This window comes from Cygnus olor, chromosome 2, assembly GCF_009769625.2.
Source record: "Cygnus olor isolate bCygOlo1 chromosome 2, bCygOlo1.pri.v2, whole genome shotgun sequence".
Classification (NCBI taxonomy): domain Eukaryota; kingdom Metazoa; phylum Chordata; class Aves; order Anseriformes; family Anatidae; genus Cygnus; species Cygnus olor.
The window spans coordinates 86,369,682-86,395,661 of NC_049170.1; the positions used below are offsets into that span (position 1 = coordinate 86,369,682).

A 25,980-nucleotide genomic window follows, 5' to 3' on the forward strand; every position below is an offset into this window, starting at 1 on the left:
CACGTCCACCCTTCCCTTGGACACCCCCAGGGCCGGCGCCCCCCCCACCCCCCGGACGCCCGTCCCGAGCCCACCTGTGCACGTAGTGCAGCGCGAAGCAGCCGAGCAGGACGCGGTTGGGCCAGCGGCCGGCGGCAGCCCCACAAGCGGCCACGCCGAGCGGGACGAGCAGCGCGGGCAGCTCCTGCAGCGCCCAGGCGGGCCGCGCGGGCAGCGGGCAGCCGAAGCGGGGCGACGAGTACCGGCCGTAGGGCATGGGCACGAAGCGCAGCAGCAGCGCGGAGCCGGCGCCCAGCGCCACCAGCCCGTAGGCCAGCAGCTCCAGCAGCCGCCGCTCCTCGGCGCCGGACACCCGCCGCCAGAACGCGCACGGGCCCTCGCCGCCGCCTGCTGCCATGGTGGGGGCCGGGCGGAGCCGAGCGGAGCCGAGCGGAGCCGAATGGGCACGAAGCTGGGGGGGAGGGAGCCGAGCGCCCCCATTCATCCCCACGCGGCGCCGCGCACCAATGAGCGCAGAGGGGCGGGGCCAGCGCCGGGGCGGCGGCGGAGCCACCGGGGCGGCGGTGACAGCGGTGGCAGGCGTGGAACGGCGCATGCGCCCGCGCCGCGTGGCGGCGGTGCCGAATCGTCTCCCGCCATCACGGTGCTGGGCAGGCTCCTGGCCGCCATGGGCCGCAAGGCCCGTGACCGGCGGCGGCCGCCGCAGCGGCAGGAGCGGGGCGGCGGGGACCAGGCGGTGAGAGACCGTGCCGGGCCGTGCCGTGCCGTGCCGAACCGGGCGGTGTGGCGGCTCGGCGTGACGGTATGGGTGTGTTTCAGGGCTGGTCCGGCGGCTACCCCGAGATCGTGAAGGAGAACGAGCTGTTCGAGCGGTACTACCGGGAGCAGGCCGTCGTGCCCGCGGCCGAGTGGGACGCCTTCATGGCGGCGCTGCGCGAGCCGCTGCCCGCCACGCTGCGCATCACCGGCTACAAGAGGTGAGCGGGCGGCCGGGCCGGGCCGGGCCGAGACGGGCCGGGCGGTGGGTACGGGGCCCGGCCCTCAGCCTCGCCTCTCGCCCCGCAGCCACGCCAGGGAGATCCGGCACTGCCTCAAGGACAGGTTCTTCGCCGAGCTGCGCGGCCTCCGCGTCGACGGGCAGGAGGTGGAGATGCCGCAGCCGCTGAGCTGGTGAGCCAGCCCCCTCCCCACACCCCTCCCCACCTATTCCTCCTCCATCTCACCTCCTTCCCCCACTTATTCCCCTTTTTCCCCTCTTTAATCCCACCTTTTACCCTCTTCCATCTCTTTTTCCCCTCTCCCAGGTACCCAGAGGAGTTAGCCTGGCACACCAACCTGAGCAGAAAAATCCTACGCAAGTCGCCACAGCTGGAGAAGTTCCATCAGTTCCTGGTCAGCGAGACCGAGTGTGTAAGTCCCCGCTCAGGTCCTGGCGCTGCTCTCCAGCCCCACGTGGAGTTGTGTTTCAGCACGGCGTGACAAGTCGAGGCAGTGCCTTTCCTCCCAGAAATCGCCTGACTCAGAAGAAATCTGGATTTTATATTTCATTGATTCATCCAGTAACTCCAGTACATCATTATATTGCTCCATATTACATTGATTCATCCCATAACTCCAGCACATAACTACACATACAAATATTTCTGCTAAACTCATTGCAATTTTTTGGTTGGGAATGTGAAGATGAATGCATCTGGAGTAATGTGAAAACGAATGCCTCTGCATTAATTGGTTGCTGTTAAAAAACAGTTTCTTGAGCGGGGTAAAAACCACGTGTATGCATACCAAGACTTAACTCTAGTAGTGGATGTTTCACACTTTTACTTGTTTGAAGCCAGTTTTTCTTTTCTTTTGAACAGAAATCACACCTGTAGAATCAATAGAAACAGAGTAAATCTGAAATTCTTTGAAATTCCAGTTTGAGGAAGTACTGATTGTTATATGGTAACATAATTTAATTCTAAGTTTGAAGCTGTGTTTTTGACTACTTTAAGTTTATTGTAAAACAAATGCTTTGTCTTGTCAAATGTTTTTTTTATTTTTTTTTCTTTAAGGGAAATATCAGTCGTCAGGAGGCTGTTAGTATGATCCCACCTCTGCTGCTTAATGTTAATCCTCATCATAAGGTAACTAAAATACAATGCGTGCTAGCCATTTTTCCTAGAAGGTGACGATTAAACTGGACCTACAGTGACAGCATCAATGCTAATGTTCTGTGTTGGCGTGTTTTATACTTTCTGTACGTAGGCCACAGCACTCAACTAGTGTTCAGTTCATAAACTGATTGTCAGAGGGACACCTGCTTTTTCAGCTATAAGCAATACTAAGGAAAAAAGACTTAGCTTTAATGTAGTTGTGTGATCTTAATTTCAGTGTGTAAATGTAATTAGCTGTATCCAAGTTAGGTATTCTGTTTTTTGTGTTACACCCCCCTTTTAAAGTAAGGTAACTAAATGTTTCAACTTCCTGTTATCTGTCACACTGTGAACAGACATGCTTTTCCAGATCCCAATAGTCATGTTCTCTACCAGCTGATTTTCAGTCCTTCATACCTTTTGAAGAAGTTGCAAACTTCCGATCTGTGTATCTATTAGGCAAAGTAATTTCGGTGAGCTGAAACTTGCTGTTGATGGTGGCTGAAAATTATAGGTTGCTAACTTAAATTTGAGGTGGCTAAGGAATGCACGAGACACTTTCTAATGGCAGATCATAGGGATGGAAGTATCTGGTAGCAGACTTCCTGTTCTAAACTTGGCCATGTTTGCACGCACTGTACTTCAGGTCAGAATGAATGTCAGTCAGGTGGCCTTACTCTTTTAATCTGAGTCAGGGAGCTAGTTAAAAGTGCCCTGTGATCTTAGGCAGCCGTGTTGTGCACTTCTTTATAAAAATTTTAAATCTCCCTTTCTCTTCACTGAAAGGATTGAGCGATAGAGGTTGTCCTAACGAGTCACAGGTGGATTTTGAGTTTCGTGTGGGGTTGAACAGGTAGTAAATGTGTTTGACTTGATGTAAAACACAAATTGTCTGAATATTTTTGCACATGCTTTATTTGTATAGCTTATACTGGGGTAGCAGTGTACATTTTTTGCATCGCGTATTTAACTTAGGTGACTGTATTCCGGTGAGTGCTTAGCAGAAATGCAAGTAAAATTTCACAAATTTCCTCATAAATCAGAGTAAGTTCTTTATCCTCTCTTGTGATTAGGCAACAAAGAGCTGCTGTAATGGTGCCTTAGCTATTGTCGTTTAGGAACTTCTGTGGTTCTTATTGCCGTATATTCAGAGCTGCTTGTAATGACTAGTGTTCCAGGTTATTTATCATGCTTAACCAGCATGTTCTGTACATCGTGTCTTACAAAGTGATTCTTTAAGTTTCATTGGGGTCTGCTTTCCAATTTAGTCTTATTTTTACTGGGAGCTTAACATGAGGATCTATGCAAACTTGTCCCATCTTTATCCTGTTGCATGAAGAGTCTGGGAGATAGATTATTTCGATTGTGTTTTTTTTCCCGCTGGTTTAGATGTTCCCTACAAGCCAAAGTTCTTCTCATGTTGTAGACCCTTAGAGATAAAACTGTTTTTCTTGATGCATTTAAAGAACAGAACTGTACTTTGTAGTTTCTTGCAGATCAGTGTTCTGAGTAATCATAATCATTTTGCATTTATATGCAAAAAATATGTATTTAACCAAGAATACATAGCATAGTTTTCAAGTACGTAAAAGGTAGGGCTTGTTTGTTTTTTTTAAATCTTTTTGTCTTTTTAGATTCTAGATATGTGTGCTGCACCAGGATCTAAGACTGCACAGCTCATTGAAATGTTGCATGCAGACATGAACGATCCTTTTCCCAGTAAGTTTGGAAAAATTAGCAAAAAAATTTGTGGCTTTAAATTTCCCCCTTTTTATGTAGTAGATTAATATCACAGATAGCAACTGCATTTAACTATGTACTGAATTCCATAGTTGGTTGAATTATATGAGATGGAAAGTACCCCTGCCTTTTTCTTGAAACATTGTGGGCTTCCTTGGCTTGAAGAAGAGAGATGGATTATTTATCTTCACAGCTGAGAGTGCAACAGATGCGATCACAGATTAATTTTTGTATGTAAATCAAGTTCATTTACTAGGTGGTGGTCTGTGTGTCTTTATGTTCTACTGGTATCCTGCAAGCACTTGGCTTAAGGTGTTTCAGCCTTAAATTAAGATTATCATAATTATCTTTCTTTAAACTTCAGAATCCTAGAATGGTTTGGGTTGGCAGGGACCTTAAAGATCATCCAGTTCCACCCCCCCCCTCTGCCATGGGCAGGGACACCTTCCACTAGACCAGGTTGCCCAAAGCTCCATCTAGCCTGGTCTTGAACACCTCCAGGGATGGGGCATCCACAGCTTTTCTGGGCAGCCTGCACCAATGCCTCACCACCCTCAAATCTTTACCTTTACTTAGATGCTCACAGAAAATGCTGTCTCTATAAATTGTGAATTTGGGGGTTGGGTTTTTCCTGTACATCAGCAGATTTTCAGGGTAACACAGAGATTGTCTTTGGTGGTGGTGGAGGTTTTATCTCCGAGGGTTTTGCTTTGACAACGAGAAGGGCCCTTGGTTGTGCTTTGGAAACTCAGCTGCATGAAAACTAGAAATCTTGAGATTAATTTGTCACATTAGTTAAACCTTACCATTCTTAATTTATTTTCAGTTAGGGGTCCTCTATTTATAAATGGTCCTCTAAATAAGAATCTCTAGTAAAAGATCTGCACAAATTTGAAGATAAAGCAAGCCACTCTGTAAATTATTTAGCTGTTAAATAGTAACGCTTCTTCCCACTGTTTTATGTTCACAGAGGGTTTTGTAATTGCTAACGATGTTGACAACAAGCGGTGCTATTTGCTGGTTCATCAGGCTAAAAGATTAAACAGTCCATGCATCATGGTGGTAAATCACGATGCCTCCAGTATTCCTAATCTACAAATAGACGTTGATGGAAAAAAAGAGGTCCTCTTCTATGACAGGATTTTATGTGATGTCCCCTGCAGGTATCTTGCATGCATACAAGTACTTCAGTTTTTGTGTTACCAAGTTACGTTTTCTGTGTTGCTTACTGTATTACCACTTTTGGTTACGTCCAAAAGAGGTGAATCTCTTAAATTGTCGTAGGTAAGGGGATACCAAATCAAGGTGGCCTTTTATTGTTCCAAGTGGTACTTAAATTTGATTAGCTGAAGGGTTACAAATTTTCATTTTATGCTCAGAATATTAAAATACAAATACAGCATAGAAATAAACAATACAGCGTAACATGGGAGAGGGACTGTTAATTTTTTGCAATTGTAAATGACTTGGATATGGAATGAATTTTACCCACAAATAATACAAATTTGTTTGACCTCTGTTACAGTGGAGATGGAACCATGAGGAAAAACATTGATGTATGGAAGAAGTGGACAACACAGAACAGTTTGCAGCTCCATGGGTAAAAATGCTTGTTATACATCTGTCTTTTCATTTCTCCTCCTCCTCTTCCTACCTTTTTAGCACTCGCATGCATTTGTATATTAATATATGACAAAGCAGTGTTACTTTTCTCTCAAATCAAGAGCTTATATGATATTCTGAGAAAGTGCTAATATTTTAGGTGTGAGGTCAACCTCCAGTGAGATGTATAAATCGAAATTGCTTGTATTGCTATGAATATATGACACTACTATTCAGTGAATTAATTTTTACAGCGTAGGTAATAAAATAGGGAACAGATAATTTGGATAGGATTCTTAGTGATTATGCAGGTGAAATACAATGGAAAATAACTGATGTAATCACAGAAACTTGTAAAATTTAATAGTGGTGTTCTAATGTATTCTAGAATATTGGAGCCCATACATAAATGGTTTCAGTTACCTGAGACTGACTTACGTTAATTTATGGTGAATGAGTATTTAGCTTAGTACAAGGTACTAGGTAAAAAAGCCATAATTTAAGCATAGATGAAAAACATAGAACATTTTATTTGCATTTGTTGCAAGCTGGGAATGCAGTCAGTTAGCGTGACTCACCTGACCTGTGATGACATGTTACTGCTTGGTAACTCATTGGTAATTGTAGGGTTTATTTCAGCTGTAAGTATGCAGCTATAGAATCAGCTGGTCATCCAGCTCAGTGATACTCTTCACTGAAGTCCAGTGTTAGCTAAGCTTTTTTGTCTGTGATAACGGTCATATTACACTTCATTTTAATTCTAGATTTCTGAAAAAAGTAGGGCTTGGGGGGTTTTCTAGTTTTGCATACTTCATTATAAACTTGATGGGGCACTAGATAGAACAAAATAGAGAATATTGTGTTAAAACTTGCCATGCAGTCCTATTAATGTTTGACCTAATTGCTGTTTTAACAGGTGTAATTGTGAGTGTGTGTGCAGCATAGAGATAGCTGACAGTTTACAACTGACTTTAATTTGTGTGTTGGTGTGGTGGTTTTACTGGGGTGGGCGGCCGAGCTCCACCACAACCGCTCTCTCACTCCCCCTCCTCAAAGAGGAACAGGGAGAAAATACAATGAAAAGGGCTCAAGGGTTGAGATAAGGACAGGGAGATCACGCAGTAATTATCGTGATGGGCAAAACAGACTCAACATAGGGAGATAGTAAGATTTATTGCCTATTACTAACAAGCCGGAGAAGCGAGAAACAAAGGAAAGAAACCAAAAGCACCTTCCCCCCCATCCACCCTCTTCCACCTCCTCCCCCTGCCCCACCCCACCCCCACCCCCACCCCGAGCGGCGCAGGGGAACGGGGGAATGGGGGCTGTGGTCAGTCTATAGCGCTGCTTCTCCGCCGCTCCTTCTCGGTCACTCTCATCCCCTGTGCTGTGGGGTCCCTCCCACAGGATGCAGTCCTTGCTGAACTGATCTGGCGTGGGCTTCCCACAGGCAGCAGCTCTTCAAGAACTGCTCCAGGTATGGGTCCGTACCACAGGGTCCCTCCCTCAGGAGCAAACTGCTCCAACCTGGATCCCCCATGGGCAGCAGCTCCTGCCAGGTCACCTGCTCCTGCATGGTCTCCTCTCCATGGGCTACAGGTCTGGCCCAGAATCTGCTCCGGCGGGGGTCCTCACCACAGGCTGCAGGGGACTTCTGCTCCGGCGCCTGGAGCACCTCTCCCCCTCCTTCTTCACTGACCTTGGCGCCTACAAGGCTGTTCCTCACTCCTCTCACTCTCCCAGCTGCTGTGTGGCGCAATGTTTTTTTTTCCCTGTCTTAAAAAAATATGCTCTCATAGAGGCGCAAACAACATCACTTACGGGCTCAGCTCTGGTCAGCAGGGGGGCCCTTACCAAACACGGGGCAGCTTCTAGATTCTTCTCACAGAAGCCAATCCTATGGCCCCCTGCTACCAAAACCTTGCCACATAAACCCACTACAGTTGGTGACAACCGTTGAACGCAGAATGTGCTGAGTTAGCCCATGGAGAGCTGTTTGTCTGAGGTATAGGTACCATAGCTTCCCCTGGAAAAAATAATGGTGGGAAATGTTTCTGTTTCCTGAATGATGCCTGATTAGACCAAGAATGTTCTTTTAGATTGCAGTTAAGAATTGCGACCCGTGGTGTTGAACAGCTGGCAGAAGGTGGGAGAATGGTATACTCTACATGTTCATTGAATCCTATCGAAAATGAAGCTGTAATCGCAGCTCTGCTGGAAAAGAGTCAAGGTGAGAATGCAATCTTGGATAGTAGGGGAAATGTTATTTTTTCAGTCCTCCCCTCCCCCTGTCCCAGTGTCCGACCACCCTCTGGGTGCAGAAGCTTTCCTAACCCCCAGCCTGACCCTCCCCTGTCCCAGCTCCATGCCGTTCCCTCGGGTCCTGTCGCTGTCCCCAGAGAGCAGAGCTCAGCGCCTGCCCCTCCGCTCCCCTTGTGAGGGAGCTGCAGGCCGCCATGAGGCCTCCCCTCGGCCTGCTCTGCTCTGGGCTGAACAAACCAAGGGACCTCAAACACTCCTCATATGTCTTGCCTTCCAGACCCTTCACCATCTTTGTAGCCCTCCTTTAAACACTTTCTGATAGTTTTATGTCCTTTTCATATCGTGGCACCCCAAACTGCACACAGTGCTTGAGGTGAGGCGGCAGCAGTGCAGAGCTGAACAGGACAATCACTTCCCTCAGCTGGCTAGCGATGCCATTCCTGATGGTCCCCAGGGTACAGTTAGTGCTTTTGGCTGCCAGGGCGCACTGTTGACTCATATTCAACTTGCTATTGACTAAAACCCCCAGATCCCATTATGTGGGGCTGCTCTCCAGCTTCCCATCCCCCAGTCTGTACGTATAGCCAGGGTTGCTGTTTCCCTGGTGCAGAATCTGGCGCTTTCTCTTGTTAAACTTCATGTAGTTGGTGATTGCCCAGCTCTCTAATTTGTCAAGATCTCTCTGCAAGGCAAAGAGATATCTGCCCTCGAGGGAGTCAGCGGCTCCACAAACTCAATATTCCTTCAAGTCCTGCATCCAAGTAATTTATGAAAACATGAAGGAAAACTAAAATGGAGCCCCAGGGAACCCCACTGGCTGCCAGCCTGTAACACTTTGAGTCCAATCCATAAGTCAATTGTTCACCTATCATAGTATGTATTTATCTAGCTGTGTGCTGGACATTTTGCCCATAAGGATACTTCGAGAAACAGTATCAAAAGCTTTATTGAAACTAAAAAAGATTGCATCAGCTGGTTTCCCTTGGTCAACTAGATGGGTGACATTGTCATAAAAGAAATTAAGTTCATTAAGCAGGACCTTCCCATCTTGAACACACAGTGGCTCCAACCAATGACTGTGTTGTCCTTCAGGTGTTTTTCAATACCACACAGAACAATTTTCTCTATAATTTTACCAGGCACTGAAGTGAGACTGACAGGCCTGTAATTACCAGGGTCTTCTTTCTTGCCCTTCTTGACAACTGGGACAGCATTTGCCAGCTTTCATTTGACCGGGACCTCTCCAGATTCCCAGAACCATTGAAAAATAATTGAGAGAGGTCTGGCATTGACATCAGCCAGAGTACCCTGGGATGAATCCCATCAGGCCCCATGGAGTTAGCTGCATCCAGCTGGAGCAGCACATCCCACACAAGTTTGGGGTCGGCTGGAAGTTTATCGGTCCGTTAAGAATGGTCCCTAGTTCTGTTAATGATACACAAAAGAGTACAGTAGAGTCAATGAAAGTCAGTCTGTGTTACCTGTCTTCTGACTGATTCCACTGGTTGGGCACCATGACTGATGTTCACATTCCCTGTGGAAAACATAGCATGGGATCTTACTGATGTATGCCATAGGAGTAAAAATCTGACTGTCCTTAAGCAATTTGAGGAATGTTTCTGTGCGCCAGTAGGTGTGAGTCACTGATACCATTAGCGTCCTTTGACTCACGTTTTAACATGCTTGTAACTTTAATTTGTTTGGGCTTGTGTTTTTGTACATTTTTGGCTTGCATGTGAAGGCTTGCATATGCTGCTGTTAACTCTCAATCACCTGAAGTAACAAGAGGTGAAAAAATTGATCTGGGAAGGTGCACTGCATTAATTTGTGGTGTTAGGGTTCAGTAGCCAAAATTTCCTTTAGCTGAGGGACATTTTCTTCTGAGTCAATAACTTGAAGTTTGAAGACATCTAACTGGATTTTGCAGGATTTTTTCCACAGAGTTTATTAATTTGAGCCAAGTACAGTACAGAAGCAGCTATATTATTCCTTGGAGTTGTGCTAGCTCTGGAAATAGAATTGAATTGCCTGTTCTGTGCAATGTTTTCTTTGCGCTAATCACTATTCTGGCCCCAAATTAAGTATGGAATCTCATTGTCTCTGAAACAGCAGTTTAGCTAAAATGCCTGCAGATAATTTGGAATTGACTATTTAATTTTCACTCAAAAGACATTTTTATTTAAAGGTGGTTTGTTTGGCAGATTTGAGTGAAAGAACAACATAGGTCTGTTTCCAGTAAGTTGTTACATATGTGTTTTTTTGAGGGCTGTGTTAGGCCAGAGATAAAAGTTGAATGATGACAAGATTGGAAAGTATTAAGGACTGTTTGGGCTAGGATCACAAACCAGAATGGAGATGGACAGAGGCCAGCAATTGCAGTATTTGGTGCAAATTTAGTACTTGGAAGTAAGCATCTTGACTGCAGTATTGGGCCATGGCGTATGGACGGCTCGCTTGGGTATCCCAGTGAGCAAATGCTATCCTCACAGGGCTTTGAGTATAGATGTGGCTAAAGAAGGACAAAGTAGTAGTGCAGTGGTCTGTGAGGGGCAGTGCACCTTGAGGAATTGCTTAGGTCAGTCCTTAGTACCTAGCACTTTGTAATACTGCTTCTTGTGGAGCACATCAGTGTTTCCTTTCCCCTCAGGGCAGGAGGAGTAAGGAAACGGCAATTTTGTACCACGTTTCTCTGCTGGGAATTATAGTATTTCTGATGCCTGGTCTAATGTCTGATTGGTCTGATGTAGTCTTGAGGCATCAGCTGAAGTCATGCTGGAAGTAGTCAAGAATATTCAAAGGAGAGACACAAATGACATTTTGAATCTTATTCAACTTGACATTTTAGAATATGTATACCTGTATCACTTTTTTCATTTATTTGAAAGACTTACTTCAACTGTCACATACAGCTAGCTGCTGTAAGAGTAAATGTTTAGTCATGTAGAAGAGGTTGATAAATTGTGCAAAACATGAGAAAAGTCTGCCTTATTTCTAAATAACTATTCAGAATCACAAAAAAGTAATTATGAGGTTACTCTTCATCCCAGAAGAGTACTTCTTTGAAAAATACTTAAGCAGTTTTGTGAATCCAAATGCTAAGTAAATGAAAATAGAAGCTGTTCTATGACTGCACTGCCTGGAACACTGATGTTTAATTATATAGGTTGTGGTGAATTACTCTATGTAGCAGTTGGGAAAAGTGTCTAACCAACCATTGTTTTTTGGTTGATTTATCGGTTGCAAACATCTGTAGTTAGTATGAGCAGCAATTAGCATCTTTCTTGTTAATTTGCACTGTAGTAATTGTATTGTACTTTGTTCCTTGGAAGTCTTAAAAAGCAATGGCGTTGAAATGGTCTTAAAACTTTAAGGAAAGCTATTTTTATAAAAGTTAATTAGGAGAACAGCTCTCAAATTGTGTTTTCAAGAATTTTTTGTATCTGTGACATTTCAGGTGCCTTAGAACTTGCTGATGTCTCTTCTGAGTTGCCAGGTCTGAAGAGGATGCCAGGAATTACAAAATGGAAGGTACTTTAACATGGTATTTCTGTGATGTTCTTGGTCTGTAGTCGTGTGTTAAATTATGGAAATTTCAAAACATTAGATTGAGCTGAAATAATGTTAGCAACTTGCTGTTTAGAGTTTTAGACTGCGTAGTATTGTAGAGAAGAGAGGTAGAATCTTTCTAATGGTAAGTTCTTGTCTTCTCATCTGCTCTTCTCTTTTTCTTTTGGTTTTCTTGGCTCTATCGCCTCTGCTTTCTTAATGATTTCCTTTCCTATGATGTGCAGCTGATGGCCTGTAGATGGCAACGTAATTTCAGGCACATCTTAATTTAGCCCTCTTCCTCCCTCTTTACAGTCTGTAGCTGTTAGATATTAGAGTTGTTTAGCTGGTCCATTTGAATCATTTGGAAGTAAACGCTGTTAAATCCACTATGGAAATAAACTATAAAAACTGCAGTGATGTGAGTAATCCTAGTGTACTAGTAGAAGTTCAGTATTTTGTTCCAGGCCTTATCTGATTTCAGTTCTGGAAACAGACTAGTAGGGAGGGAAGAGGGGGGGGGGGGGGGGAAACCACAAAGCTTCTTCAACTTAGTAAGTTAAGCGTATAATCAAGAGAAGTAGGCGGCCATCCTGGTAGTAGGGAAAGGAGCTCTGATTAAATTTTACTTATAGGTACCTGCCTTGCAGGTTTGTGCCAGAGTGTAGGCTAATGAACAAGATACATAGAATAAAGGTTTGCTTATGTTCTGCTATTAGAAATCCAGCCAAAAAGCTGGCTGACTTCTTGGCTGTTATAATTCCATAAGTTTCAATTGTATTCTTGTAGCTGAAAGGTAAATGTAAAATTCATAACTGGCTCTATAATCATTGTTTTATTTTGTTTGTGCTGTGTAAGGCTACAAAATATATACGTAAAGATGCAAAGATTATATTGGGTTCCCAGGAACATTTATTTCTGTGATTGCAATTGAAATACAAATCTCCCTAATGGGTATCTTAAAAAAACTAGGCTAATAAAATTTGGAAGTTTGCAAGACATTCTTCAGCCTTTATTTGCTGCTACTACATCCTTTTCAAGCCTTGCTGGCTAGCTTGTCGCTGAATGTATTAGCTTGCTTTGGTACGGTTTTTGCTCGGTATAGTCTTTTATTTCCTGGTGAAACATCTGTTCAATGGGAGTTCTCTGACTTAGTGATTACATTAAATATTCCTGAGCATGAGTTCACTGTAGATCTCTGGAAACAGCAAAAGGAAAAGAAGGTTTTGTTCATGTGATGTTTAGATGCTTGGAAATAGCATTCAGTACTCTGTCCTTAAGCCAGATGATGTGCGAACTCTAATGACTTATTTCATAATCTTGAAGGAAAGAACCTTTTTAACTTTGGGTAATGGTAATCTGCTTCTGCATCACTTTTAGTCTTTGTTCTACCTTAACAAGAAGCTAGCAAAACGTGTGATAGAGAGGAGTTCGGTACCTTCTTTTTGACGGTTTGTCATTCCAGCAGTTACACTGGGAGGTTTGACTGGCAAACCGAAACTGAACAGAGCAGGGCTGTTGGGCAATTATTCTAGTATCCACTATAATTCCAGACTTGTTTACACATCCAGTTGTTTATCAGTCTTGTGGTTTTTCTCCCCAGCTGAACTCATGACTTGCAAAGGAAAACAGTTCAGAATCACAGTCTATCTTGTCTCCATCTAGCAGTATGGCATGCAGCATATTTGGACTTGATATATCTGCAAAAGAGTAGTATTTTAGGTGTAATTAGTTCAGTGTCTGAACTTTTGCTTATATCCTAAGAGTCTTGAAAAGCTTTGAGCCTTCAGTGGAATAAGATGATGTTATACACATGGTTGTTAAGTAGCTTTCCTTAAAAAAATCGCTACCTGTGACCGTTGTATTTGTCATGGGGTTCTGTTCTTATATCTTTCCTAAAAAATAAAATGGGGATTCCTCATTTCTTGTCTCTCCTGGAATGCAAAGAAGAATGATTAGCTTTCTTCTTTGTATACTGCTTGGAAGGTGCCTGTAGCAGGATGTCTCACAGCCAGTCTCATGGAGAAAAAGAAGTAACATACTCTATATGATGGCTTACTAATCTTATATATTCCACTTTTGACCTTCCTTCTTTGAATTTTGGTGTTCTATACGTTCTGGAAGTTTAACAGAGATAATGCAGTTGATTCTGCAGCAGTGTTTACTTGACTGCATGCTTTTTGAAGCATGCAGAGTAGAGCAAAGAGGCATGGCTGGCAAGAATCTCCTGCTCTTAAGTGCACGAGTACAGTGCACTTTAAAGAAATAAGGTGCTTTAAAGAACTTAATTTATTATAACAGAAAATAACTTTTAGGCATCTGAATCTTGGTTGGAAAGTATTTTAATTAGAAATGGTGACCAGTATTCTTCATGTTATTTATATTTCCTCTTTGAAGGTCATGCTGAAAGATGGACAATGGTTTGAAGAGTGGAAAGATGTGCCTTTAAATAGACAAACACAAATACGTCCCACTATGTTTCCAGTAAAGGATGAAGAGAAGCTAAAGGCAATGAATCTAGAGCGTTGGTAAGAGTTTTTCCTGAGTAGATTTTACAAGGTTTTGATGGCTACCTTCTATAGTGATGGGCAAATTATAAGTAGGAGTTCAGATTAGGAATGTGTTGCAGTATGTCTACGCTATGCTTGTATAGGTCTGAATATAGTTCGATTGCTTCATAGGTAATGTCAATACATAATATTTAGATTTCAGTGAACGTTGCTTACAAGGAATAGGTATTAATACAACAGGTCAGCTTCTTTGCAACCAATAAAGATACATGGGCAAAATTACTGGAAAAGTATACTAAGCATTATCAATTCAACACCGTGACTTATTTTCTATGAAGGACTTTTCATAGCTATTCTAAAAATAGTGTTTAGAAATGAGTCATTAAAGCTCAGATGTGAATGGTGAAATGAATGCGTTGCACTGATGCAAGTAATTTTGTCAGAACGCTCTATTTTAGATCCTGTTCCTACCTTGAATTAAATCTGCGTAATCCTGATAGGGATACTTTACTCTGAAAGTAAATGTGACACTTCCAGTACTTTGCAAGAGTCTGAATGCTGATGATGAATCTGTTGCAATTTTTTTTTTTCCTCTAGTCTTAGGATATTGCCGCATCACCAGAACACGGGAGGCTTTTTTGTGGCTGTTTTAATAAAAAAATCTCCAATGCCATGGAACAAACGCCAGCCTAAGGTAACTTCTTTTAAAAGAGCAAAATGCTACCTTTCAATAACATTTCTGGAATTTACAGTCCCCTTTTAATATGGGAGAAAAAGGGAATTCTGAAATCATTGTGAAATAGCAAGATAAAAGTTGAACAGAAAATTAAGACTGTGAAAGAATTACAGAAGCAGATTGGACAGGGTAGCTAAAGCTGTCACTGCCTTCAGCTGTGTGATCTGTTTGCTAAAGTTTTTTTTCTACCGTGTTGTAAGCTAATACTGATTTCACTTTATCTTACTATGTGATGGGTTGCTCAGAAGTGATTTGCTAGCAGATTAAGAGTCCAGCAGATCATCAGCAGGGGGAATGGACGTAAAACTGTAAGGAGCAGCAGCAGCTTCAGCCATTTGATTTTGATCCATTGTTGTCAGTTGTGTGGTTTTTAATTATTAGCATTTTAAGTTGATATGACTCGTCTGATCTCTTAGGCTGCTTGTATCTTTGAGAAACTTCTTGTGTGAATCCCTTTTAGCTGTTTCAATTTATTTGAATTCATTAGAAGCCCTTGTGAGTAAAACTTCAGTGGCACTAAGGAGAGAGCTTTTGTTCAGAAGTAAGCGTCATCCAAATAGTTTATACTGTTCTAAGTTTAATGCTGTAGCACTCAAGTGCAGTTTAATGCTACACATCTTGTGCAGCAGGCTGTGTGTGTCATTTTGAGTGCTAGGAGGAAAGCAGCAGGTCCTGGCTTTAAGTGATCATCTCTGTGAATGCTTGAACGTGATTTTATAAATGGTACAAGAATACCTTTCTTGTAAACTTGATAAGACATTGTCTAGAGCCATGCTTAGCGGTAAATGCAACCTGTGGGCCTCAGTAGTTAGATTAACTAACTAAATGGATCTGTTGAAGCACTTCCATACAAATTGATAGAACTAAGCACATGCAAAGAGAGGACATAGGTACCTTTTGTTACCAATTAAGTACTGCTTTGGCTTTGTTGAAAATACTTTGTTTGAAATAGGTTCATCAGAAATTACCACAAAGAACAGGAGATGCTGAAGTAACAACAACGAATGCAGATGATGGTTCTGAAGATACTGCTGAGGAACCAACACTTGCTGAAAATGAAGAGTCTAAGAAAATGCAGGAATCTCAGAATTCAGACACTGAGCAAAGCAAAAAAGGAGGAGTATGTGGGTAAGAGACTAAGTATTCGTCTTGTGGCAGCCTCATTATAGCTGAGTATTGTTTAGTTCTTCTGTTATTGGACACTTTTAGAAATGGGTCAATAAGAATTACTGAATTTGCTCAGTTGTCTACATTACTGTGTCTGTCTTGTATTTAAGCAAATTAGAAAATGACCATCTTGCCTATTAGCATTTGCAAAGTCTGTTAGCTCTTTATTCTCTGTCAAGGAAAAGAAGTTAACCTTTGGAAGATCTTTAACTGCCTCCAGAATTTTTCCCTCACAAATCTCTGCGTACTTGTTTATGTGGTTTCTGCTCTCAAGCACTACTTTCACTTCCTCATTTTAAGAGGTTAAATTATAGGTAGTATTGTCTTACTGAAGTACAGGAAAATGTCACTATCGAGTTTGGCATGCTACCATTATAATAAGACAAGTGTTAACTAAATGAACTGGATATACTGATTCTAAACTGATTACTTTTTGCTAAAATTGACAATGGTATTTGCTTTTTAGACCACCGCCGTCTAAAAAAATGAAGATGTTTGGTTTTAAAGAAGATCCTTTTGTGTTTCTCCCTGAAGATGATCCGTTGTTCGAACCTATCCAGTAAGAAAAAACGTTTCTGTTTTTGCAGTAGGATTATGAATAGTCTAGGAATATTAATAATTTAGTTAGTCACACAAGATGGGTCTACTCGATCATACATAAGCTTTTTCCCTAACTTTTTACAAGATGCCCCTCTCCTCCACAGTTGAGCTCTTAAAATGAAAGTCTAAAATGTCTGGATTTGGCATTCCATGGAGGATAGTTTGCATTGGAAATTTTCAAATGCATCTTAGTATTTATGACCGAGAATCTTTTCTCATGTTTAGAAATGTTAGGTTTTTTGTACTTAGAAATCTCAGAAATGTTAGTTTTTGTGTACTGAAGCCAGTGTCAAGTGACTGAAGGTGTTTGTAGAGATAGCTTGAGCAAATATGCTAACCTGTACATTTTGAGTATGTGATTTCAGTGTTCATTTAACCAAAACAATTATTATATGGCCACAGGAAGTTTTATGCATTGGACCCTTCGTTTCCCAAGATGAATTTACTAACTCGAACTCAAGAAGGAAAGAAGAGACAGCTGTACATGGTTTCTAAGGAGCTAAGGAACGTGCTTTTGAACAACAGTGAAAAGATGAAGGTATGGTTCATCTTCACAACAGAGATTGTAAGCATCAGTGGATGCCTACTTTAACTTTTTTTTTGCAGAGTTTACCATTCATATGGAAAAGTAGCCCTCTAATAGGCGTCTTCGTAGTCTGAGTGAATGTTTTCCTCTGTTTCCATCCTCTGTTAGAGAGATGAAGTACTACCTCAGAGAGGTAAATATCAGTCTCCAAGATTAAAATCACTATTATGCTTGGCAGGTGGAAGGGAACTGAAAAATAGAGGAAGGGACTATATAACTGCTGCACTGTGTGTACATGAATTCTTCTGTGATCTTCAAGTACTTTCACAAGTAATCACAAGTTTACGTTGATGCTGTTGTAGATATGAGCCCCTTATAGGAGGTATTAAGACCTTGAAAGCCTACCAAAAACAACAGCTAACTTCAGTTGAACTATTAACTGTGTGCGTTATATGGGGGCATTGTTTAAAGTAATTTCAACAACTGAATGTTTTATAAAACGGTTAAGCCGAATAATGTTGACATACAAAATATTTTTTGTGAATTACAGATCGAGGAGGAGAATTATTTATTTTCTTTTAATAAGACTCCCATGCTAAATGGATTTGTCAGGCCATGGAGGATAGTTTGCATTGGAAATCTTCAAATGCATCTTAGTGTTTATGACTCCCATGCTAAATGGAAGTCATAATAAATAAATAAATAGTCCAAATGCTAAAGATTTGCCTTAAAAGTCATTGAATAAACTGGTCTGACTTCAAAGCTAGATCAGATGTGGTTTAGGGTCTTGTTCAGTTGAAAACTGAAAATTTCTGAGCATGTCCAGTACACATTACAGGTCTTCAAGATAGATAAATACTTATTATTTTATCCCACATGCAGGAAATGGCTACAAAACTGAAAATTTCAAGAAACTGGTGCGTTTCACTAGACAGTAAGACTTTGGGTACCACAAAGGATATGTGTCCTAATATTAAGCATCTCTGTTTTTACAATCCTGTCCTTGATTGACTTTCCCAGAATCACACAGAAATTTCTGACAAAGATTAAAATTAGACCTTGATAGTTGGGTGCCCTCATTTTAAGACTACCTCTTTTTCTCATTGTTCAGTTTTCAACATGGAAAGGAATAAAAGTTGTCTGACTTGAGAGAGAACTGTATTTTGATATTGGAAATTCCTTTCTTCCTTGAATGAATCTTCACATGAATTTAAATAAGTGCCTAGTGCAAACGAGCAGATGTGTCAGAGTTAGCCTTTTTTCCTAGTTTTAGTCGAGCAGTTGAAGAAAAGCAAAGTGGTAATTTTGAATTTGTACTCTTTCATGATGCTTATTTGCTTTGCCATTTGCAGGTTATTAACACAGGGATAAAAGTATGGTCTCGCAACAGTGATGGTGAGCAGTTTGGATGTGCCTTCAGATTAGCACAAGAGGTAATTATATAGTATTGTGTTTTCAGAGAAGATAACCTTGGAGTCCTCTTGAGCTTAGAGCACAGTTGGCACTAAATTTGTCAGATTAAGGGCAATTTGCATTTTTAGGATGTTTTAACATTTGAAAATTTTCTTCTGGTATTGGCTAAAGCATGTACTGTTTTTAACATTTCTCCTTCAGAAAGCAGAGGCTGCATTTCAAAATAATTATATTTATCTATTATACAGGGAATATATACTCTATACCCATTCATTCATGCAAGGATTATAAATGTCTGCATAGAAGATGTTAAAATCCTGCTAACCCAGGAAAATCCATTCTTAAGTAAATTTAGCAGTGAAACACAGAAGAAAGTCAAAGACATGGGTAAGTCTTCTAGTTTGTGATATGACAAAACAATCATTATATGATGTTTAAAATGGAAAACTGGAAAAAAAATCCTGTCACATAAACTGTATTTGCTTAAAAAAATGACTAAAGTTATCTTAAACCTGTTAATTAGGTAGTTAAGCATTACTGAAGCCCTGTGTACTACTAGGGTTTGTAGTCCTTTCTGGTCACAGAAAGGTTTAAAATACCTGAAGAAAGATTTTTAGGTTCACTATTGATCTTTGCTCCTCCTAGTGTGCCAGTTGAAAGTCCTTGTCATCTGGAATTGTTTCTCATGATTCTGCGTATCAAAGTTAGGTACTCAGATTTTATTGTCTTAAATATAGGGAGCAATATGTACTCATGCTGATTTTTTTATTTTTTTTCCTCCGTGCTGGGTGCTTGAAGAAATTAAGACTTTTTTTCTGTTTATTTATATCATTTTATTTCCAAGTCATCACTGGTTCTTCTACTTTGATATGTGATGAGACAAAATGGGAAAAACTTCAGAAATAAAGTTTGGGATGGCATACTCTTATCGTAGAATCTTAGAAAACTTAGAAAAGTCTTCCAAGATAGCTGGTCCAACTGTCCCCCTACCACCAATATCAGCCACTAAACCATGTCCCTTTTACTTAAGTAAAAGTTCCGTGCTGGATTTTCTGAGTGAATTAATCCACTGTGTGGTTTTGTAGCTTAATTTGTTTGCTTTAGGGGCCTTTTTAGGCAATTGCTGATGTAACTGTAAATATTTTTGGTCTGCCAAAATAAATAAATAAATAAGCACTGCTTTGTCTATAATTTATGCTATTGATTTAGGTAACTGCTAATCAGCTGTCAAAGTCATGCTGTGAGGCTGTCTAAAAATGTTGTGTTTTTTCAATATTTTTCGAATTACAATCATTCAACATTAACATTGCACCAAGTGACACATCTGTTGTTTTTCTCCCCACTCCCCGTGCCCTAGCGATGGGAAGTATAGTTCTGAAGTATGACCCAGACCCCGAGTAAGTAGATACGTTGGTTTCCATTTACTTGTTCTTGTCCAAATTTTAAAAGCTTGTTTTCACTCTGCAATAAACAAAAGTGGAGATGCATTGATATCAACAATAAAGCTAGACAGAATGCCATGAACTAGAAGGTAAAGAAGTTATCTTGGCTTTGTGCTTTCAAAAACAATTGTGGACTCTAGCTCTATAAAGGAGAGCCACTAGTTCTGCCAGAGATGCACAGTATCGTTGCATGTGATGTTTTTGTTTCCCTGTTAAGGAATAGGAAAAAAATAAACATTTCCGTTGTTCATTTTTTTTTGCCTAAGCAGTTTCAGAAGCTTTTGAGATATCTTTTTAAATGTAAGCTTATATCTCACTGTTGCTTAAATTAGTTTTAGAAGCCATCAGAGCCAGAAAATCATTTTACATGTTGCAGACATTAATAGCCTTGAGCTTCATTTTTTTTTTCCTTCCTTGCTGGTAGACAAGCAGCTAAATGTTTAGATATTGAAGTTACGAACAAAGTACTTGTATCTCCTACAAATAGTTATAAACTGCATTTACTGTTAAAGATTGTGTTTGTTTATCAGGATATGCCTATAAAATTGTTTTCAAGATTCACCTTTTCCTAGTTGATCAAATGTAACTGTTTGTTTGTAGAAAACCTGATGAGCTTCAGTGTCCTATAGTGCTATGTGGTTGGCAAGGAAAGACATCACTCCGTGCCTTTGTGCCCAAGAATGAGAGACTTCATTACCTGAGGATGATGGGAGTTGAAGTGTTTAAAGCAAAGAGGAAAGAGGAGGAATCAGAAGGTAAAACGGAGGAAGAAGGTCAATACAGAGCAGCGCAAACGGAGGAAGGAATGGATGTGGAAGATAAAGAACGTGATTCATTCACAAAAATGGAAGCAGAAATAGGTGAAGAATCTTCTCACAGTCCTGTGGAAAGCAGTGCTATGGAAGTAGAAAATAAAATTGAGGATTTGGGTCAGTTTAGTAAAAATAACAACAATCATGTAAGCAAGGAAAGTAAAGACAGTGATACAAATGATGTGAAAGATTAAATTTCTTTCTCTGTTACTTAGCTGCTTCCATGAGAACTCACATTCAGTCTTTTGCTTTTAATATAGAAGAATATTTTAAAGTTTCAGTTGGGATGTGATGTTTCTTTTTTTAAAGTTTAACCTATTTTATTTTTTAAATCAAAACTATAAAGAGATTTCTCCTCAAGCATGTCTTATTTGTACCATTTTTAAGCTCAGTTTCACTGGTGGGTTGAGTGTCTGTTGCTGGCAATGGACCATGCACCAATAAAATCTAAAGCCTGTCTTTGAAATGGAATAATGGTATGTACAAATAAACTGTCTCTGGAACTGTTCTGCATTTTATGAAGACTTACTTCAGAATAAAACAAGCAAACAACAACCAAAAAAAAACAAAACAAAAAAAACCCCACGGTGTTTCATTCAAAGCATAAAAGTTTTAGAAATAACATTTTTTCCTTTAAGATTGTTTACCCCACCAACCACCCACCCTGAGTACTATTTACATGCTTTTTTTTTTTTTTTTTACTGGATCAGGGAATCATTGCAAGTATGCATACAACTACACAAACATATAGGATACCTAACTAAAACCCCATTTCATTTATTCAAATAAAATAATGCGCAGCATCCTGGCAAAAAAAATGCAGAATGCATTTTGTGAGGGAGTGGTGTCTGGTATTTTTCTTCAGAGTGGCAAGTTCTTTGTAAGGGAGATAGTGTCCTTAACCAGATCTTCAGGTGCGCTGAACGTCTTCAGACTCATGTCTTGAAATTGTGCCTGAAAGAGTCTGTGACTGTGCCTCACGACTACAGTAGTCCTCTGTTTCTCAGTCATTTCATCAAGTGGGAGCTGTCTCTAATTTCTGCAAGATACTTGTTTATAGCTAAAATAATACTTTTTTTTAAAAAAGTGGTATGTATATTGTCATAGAGTAGATGTTTAAAAGAGGGTATTTGCAGCCAAAAGGGTGATTTACATAAGCTGACTAAAAAAATTACTTGGCTGTCCTCAAAGTTTATAATTTGCATTCCACCCTTTGTGGCTTAGTTTCTTTCTACATTTTTCAAGTTGACCTGAAAGGAAAGTGACGGGTGGTACAAGTTATTGTCCTCCAGTAGAACCACGTGATGCAAATATTTGTGCTGCTTGTCAAACTAAATTTACAATGTTTGCTTTTCCCGATGAAGTCCTAACATGGCTTGGATCCATTTGCTGTACCTTGCTACAACAGACTTTCTGATGCCTGCCCTTGAACTACTTCATCACAGGGTGTATTCTTGAGGGAGAGGTGTAAAACCAAAATAGTGACATGTCCTCTGGTAAGATGCGAAGTTTCATGCAGTGAAAAAGCATTGACAGGACTCATTTTCCTCTTGAGAGTTCATAAAATAGGTTAATAAAAACGTTCTTACCCGTGTATTTTGCTTGGATTGTACATATCCACAACCAAGGTTTGAATTCATTCCTTGAACTGAGAGCTGCAGTTGGATGGGTAGCTTTTTTGACAGGTCCTGCATAGCGGAATTTTCCTTTGAAAGAAAGTATATATAAAGTATAATTTTTAATTCTAACAAGGTATATAAGAAAATACATCCTGCTAATACAGCAGCATCCAACTTAAAGCGTGAAATTAGCATTGGTTTTCATATGTTTGCATTTATTTTTACATATTGGGTATTTGAAATGGAGGAAGAGTTGGAAGATCACTATCACACAGTCTGCAGTACTCAGCCTTAAGGACTAATTATATAACGCAGCCATTATTTTTATGGTCTAATGATGTCCGCAGATTATCAGAAGGTCAAAAATTATGTAAAAAAATCAGAACTGATGGCTGCATCTACTGCATCTGTTGGTGCCTTTGAGCAGTAAATTAAGCTTTGTTTCAATCTGTGACTCTGCAAAGGTTTCCATTCTATGGCAGGTTCAGTTGATGTGAGTACTTGTTGATACAGCTGATTGCAACAATTGGCAAAAAGCTGTCTGTATAAAAAAAGAACAGCCTTGATGGCTTTTTTTTTTTTTTTCTGACAGCTTGCCACTGTCAGACTAAAATGAGAATAGAAAGTTTATGTCTGGGAGCTAAAGGAAAGTGCAGTCTTAGATCATTAACTTATTTAAATCAGGTATAACTTAATAGTAATAGATGAAGAGCCCACATCTAGACCATTTTAAATTCTTTGAGTAGTCCCCTTTTCCTGCAATATCTACAAAATTTTGCCTTTTTTTTTTTTTTTTCCTGTCAAGCGTAATGGGAGATTTGAGCCAAGAAACTGGGAGTCTACTTTTCTTGCACTGATCAACAGTTTTATTCTGTATTTCAGAAACAACACCACCCCCTCCAAAAAACAACAACGCTGCACAGACGTTTTTGTTGTTTGTTTAAATAGTGCTGGTTTGCTTATTGTGGTTGCTCTGTCCTAGTTAGTTACTCTTGCCTTGACTGCCAGAAAGAAGCCCAAGACTCTAGGCAGTGGCTGAAAACACTGTCCTGACTTCCCAGACTGGAAATCCAATGAAAAGGTGTATATTTGTCTTTCTCTGTGAGGTTATGTGCTTCTGTGATTCTAATGGTCAGATGGCTGAACCTCTGCTTGGGTGGTTTTGAGCGTTGGTTGCTGCAGATAACTGAACAGTCTAAAAGGAAGAGAGGTGATGCAGTAATCTTAAGTCTGAGAATGTAGAAGTCTTCAAAATGACTAGGTTTGCAGTTCATGAATTGAGTCCATCCTTGTAAACAGTCCCTATTAAATGTCTTGAGAGTTTTCTCCAGGTTGACATTTTTTAGAAACAGAGGGACTGTAGATGCTTGCACTGGTGGCAGGGTGTTTTAAATGTGATAGAGGGGAAATAAAAAGTTTCTTGCATCTGAAAGAATATTCTGATTAGGTTCTGCTCAGAGATGCCCTCAGAAGAAGTTGATGGCGCTGTTAGAAAATCATCCATTGCATGAGAAAATTAGAAAGAAAAGGAGGGGAAACACCAAGTGGATACTGTTTTGTAGCCTTGTCTTCAGTGTTTACCTAATGTTAGTTGCTTCTCTGGAAGTTAGAATTCTGACAGTTTGGTTTGCCTCTGAATTAATATACTGTAATCTCTTGGCACCAGGATGATTATTTTTTTTCCTTAAACATCTGAAGCCTATTAGAAGTCAGCAGGACTTTGCAAAGTAAAGTGTTATCGGTAAAAGAAACTGATTCAGCTCCCGTGACAACCCCTATCCCGGGCCGCAGCAAAGGGCAATCAGCGTGCTGCTTTCTCCCAGTGGGAAAACTCCGGCCTGGAGAAAACAAGCAGTTGTGTGCTCATGCCGCATTGCTGGCAGAGCCGAGGTCAGCACGTGGTTGTGCCGTGGTGTCTCTGCAGGACGAGTCTTGTAAACAAGCTCCAGCAGAGCAGCACGGGCAGCACGGCCGTTTCATTACTGCCACTGAGCATCCTGATAAAGTCTGCTTGATGCACTCATAGCACTGCACATATTTTTTTTCCCTCCCCTTCCCCTGAAGCAAGCGCTGTAACCTGAACACTGACAGGTAGTGAGAGTGGCTGGGAAAGCGTTCAGGCATCACGAGAGAGTGAAAAGAAAACCCCTGTTCTGGAAGACAGATGGGACAGCCACGGCAGCAGACCTGAGGATTGTTCTTCAACTAGTCTTGTCTACTACTCGCAGTATGGCTCCTTGTTTTGAATGTAAATTAAGTTTTCTTACTTCTGCACCTGGTATTTCTATTCAGTTACATTTAAGCAGGCTGTTGGCTACATACACTTTTGCCTTTAATGCTGCTTTTTTTTTCTTTAAACGAGTAAACGAGTAACCCAGAGCAATTTGTTGTCACTTACGGAAAGAGATGCACTTTCATTTATATTTATTCTAGCATCTGCTGTTTGGCCTCCTTCCAAACAGAGCAGCAGCGCAAAACTCTGTATGTATCTAGTACTCATAATGCCTCATCTGCAGTCATTACTCAAACATCAGATTTCTTTTTGGCTTCCAGGGCTACAATAAATGTACAGAAGTCAACATATCTGACCAAAAAAAAAAAAAAAAAAAAAAAGGTTTAGACAACTCTACAATGTATTGTTTCTTGAGATAATGACATTTAAATAGAATCTCCATGCTCAGAGGTTTTCAAGAGTCAGCCAAAGTCACAGCTGACGTGATTGAGTGTTTATTACAGTCCCGTTCTGAACACGGGGTTGGGATAGAAACCTCCAGAGGTCCCTTCCAAACAGCATACTCTGTAACTGCAAGAAAATGCTAAAATAAAAAGTCAGCAGATGGAACTGTTAAAGACCTTGTGGAAGACTGAAGTCAGGCACTTAAAAACAAGCAGAGAGATGAACTGGGTAAGTGTTTTTTTTGTTTGTTTTTTTTTGGTGACTTTTAAGTGTTCAGTTTACTACAGAGAAACTGATTATCCCAATTCCAACACGAGGTCGCTAATGCTTACATCTGGTTTTTGGGGTGTAGAACTGAGGCACTAGCATTCCCTGAAGAAATACAAAGTACTCAAATGTGCAGTTGATTATGCTTTGCCCATATACAATGCTTTTTACTACGAAAAATCAGGTACCTTCGATTGTTCACCTTGTATTGGTGAGTATATCTGTTAAACCTTCAGCTTGCTGTTGATGCAACAGTCATAGCGCTAACACCTTCAGTGCCCAGTAACAGTGAGAACAGGCTGACTGGTAAACTCCAGGGAATGGTGGTAAGGATGATAGGAAATTCCTGATAAAATGGATTGTTATGAACCCTTGGCTAAGGGGGGGAAGCCTTTTCTCTAGGCTTACACAAACCCAGCTCTCTCCTCTCCTTGTTCGTCATAGACTAGCCTCCTAACGCTCTTGGTGGGTCTTTACTAGTTGGCTTCTCCAGTAATGTTGATAATTTTTCTAATGGGGGACTTTGGGCTGTATTGTAATGGGCCGTACTGCAGGTACAGGCTCACAAGCTATCAGCAGAGGGAAACGATCACTACCCTCAACCCCCTGGCTACTTCATGTCTCTGTATTTTCATGACATTTATGCTGCTGCGTTTATTCTAGAATTTTCTCGGTGGTTTTCCATGCCTTATAACTTCATTTTCATATTCTAATTTTTCAAATTGCTTTTCTCTTGATGACAGAAAAAAATCCTTGTAGATGTGTGAAATGTTCCAATTTAGTAAACAACGAGAAAATATAACTAGCTTTGTGCAAAGTTCTCTGAAATACGAAAAATATATATATATTTTTTTTCAGTAATCATAGGTTAAGAGCTTTTTATGTGGTGGCATATTCATGATGATAAATAATGTCAGTTATTTAGA

General features: G+C 40.7%; 1 protein-coding gene across 1 annotated transcript; it reads left to right on the forward strand.

The window, feature by feature from the left end:
• Positions 1-424: 424 nt before the first annotated feature.
• NSUN2 (NOP2/Sun RNA methyltransferase 2) lies at positions 425-20,950 on the forward strand. Its single transcript, XM_040548291.1, has 19 exons — positions 425-736; positions 820-977; positions 1,066-1,170; positions 1,305-1,410; positions 2,055-2,126; positions 3,770-3,854; positions 4,846-5,038; positions 5,401-5,475; positions 7,577-7,707; positions 11,194-11,267; positions 13,683-13,813; positions 14,393-14,489; positions 15,484-15,659; positions 16,165-16,257; positions 16,701-16,836; positions 18,177-18,257; positions 18,486-18,624; positions 19,595-19,634; positions 20,280-20,950. The coding sequence occupies exons 1-19, from the start codon at positions 440-442 to the stop codon at positions 20,683-20,685; spliced, it is 2,595 nt and encodes an 864-aa protein (XP_040404225.1). The 5' UTR covers positions 425-439; the 3' UTR covers positions 20,686-20,950.
• The last annotated feature ends 5,030 nt before the right edge of the window (positions 20,951-25,980 follow it).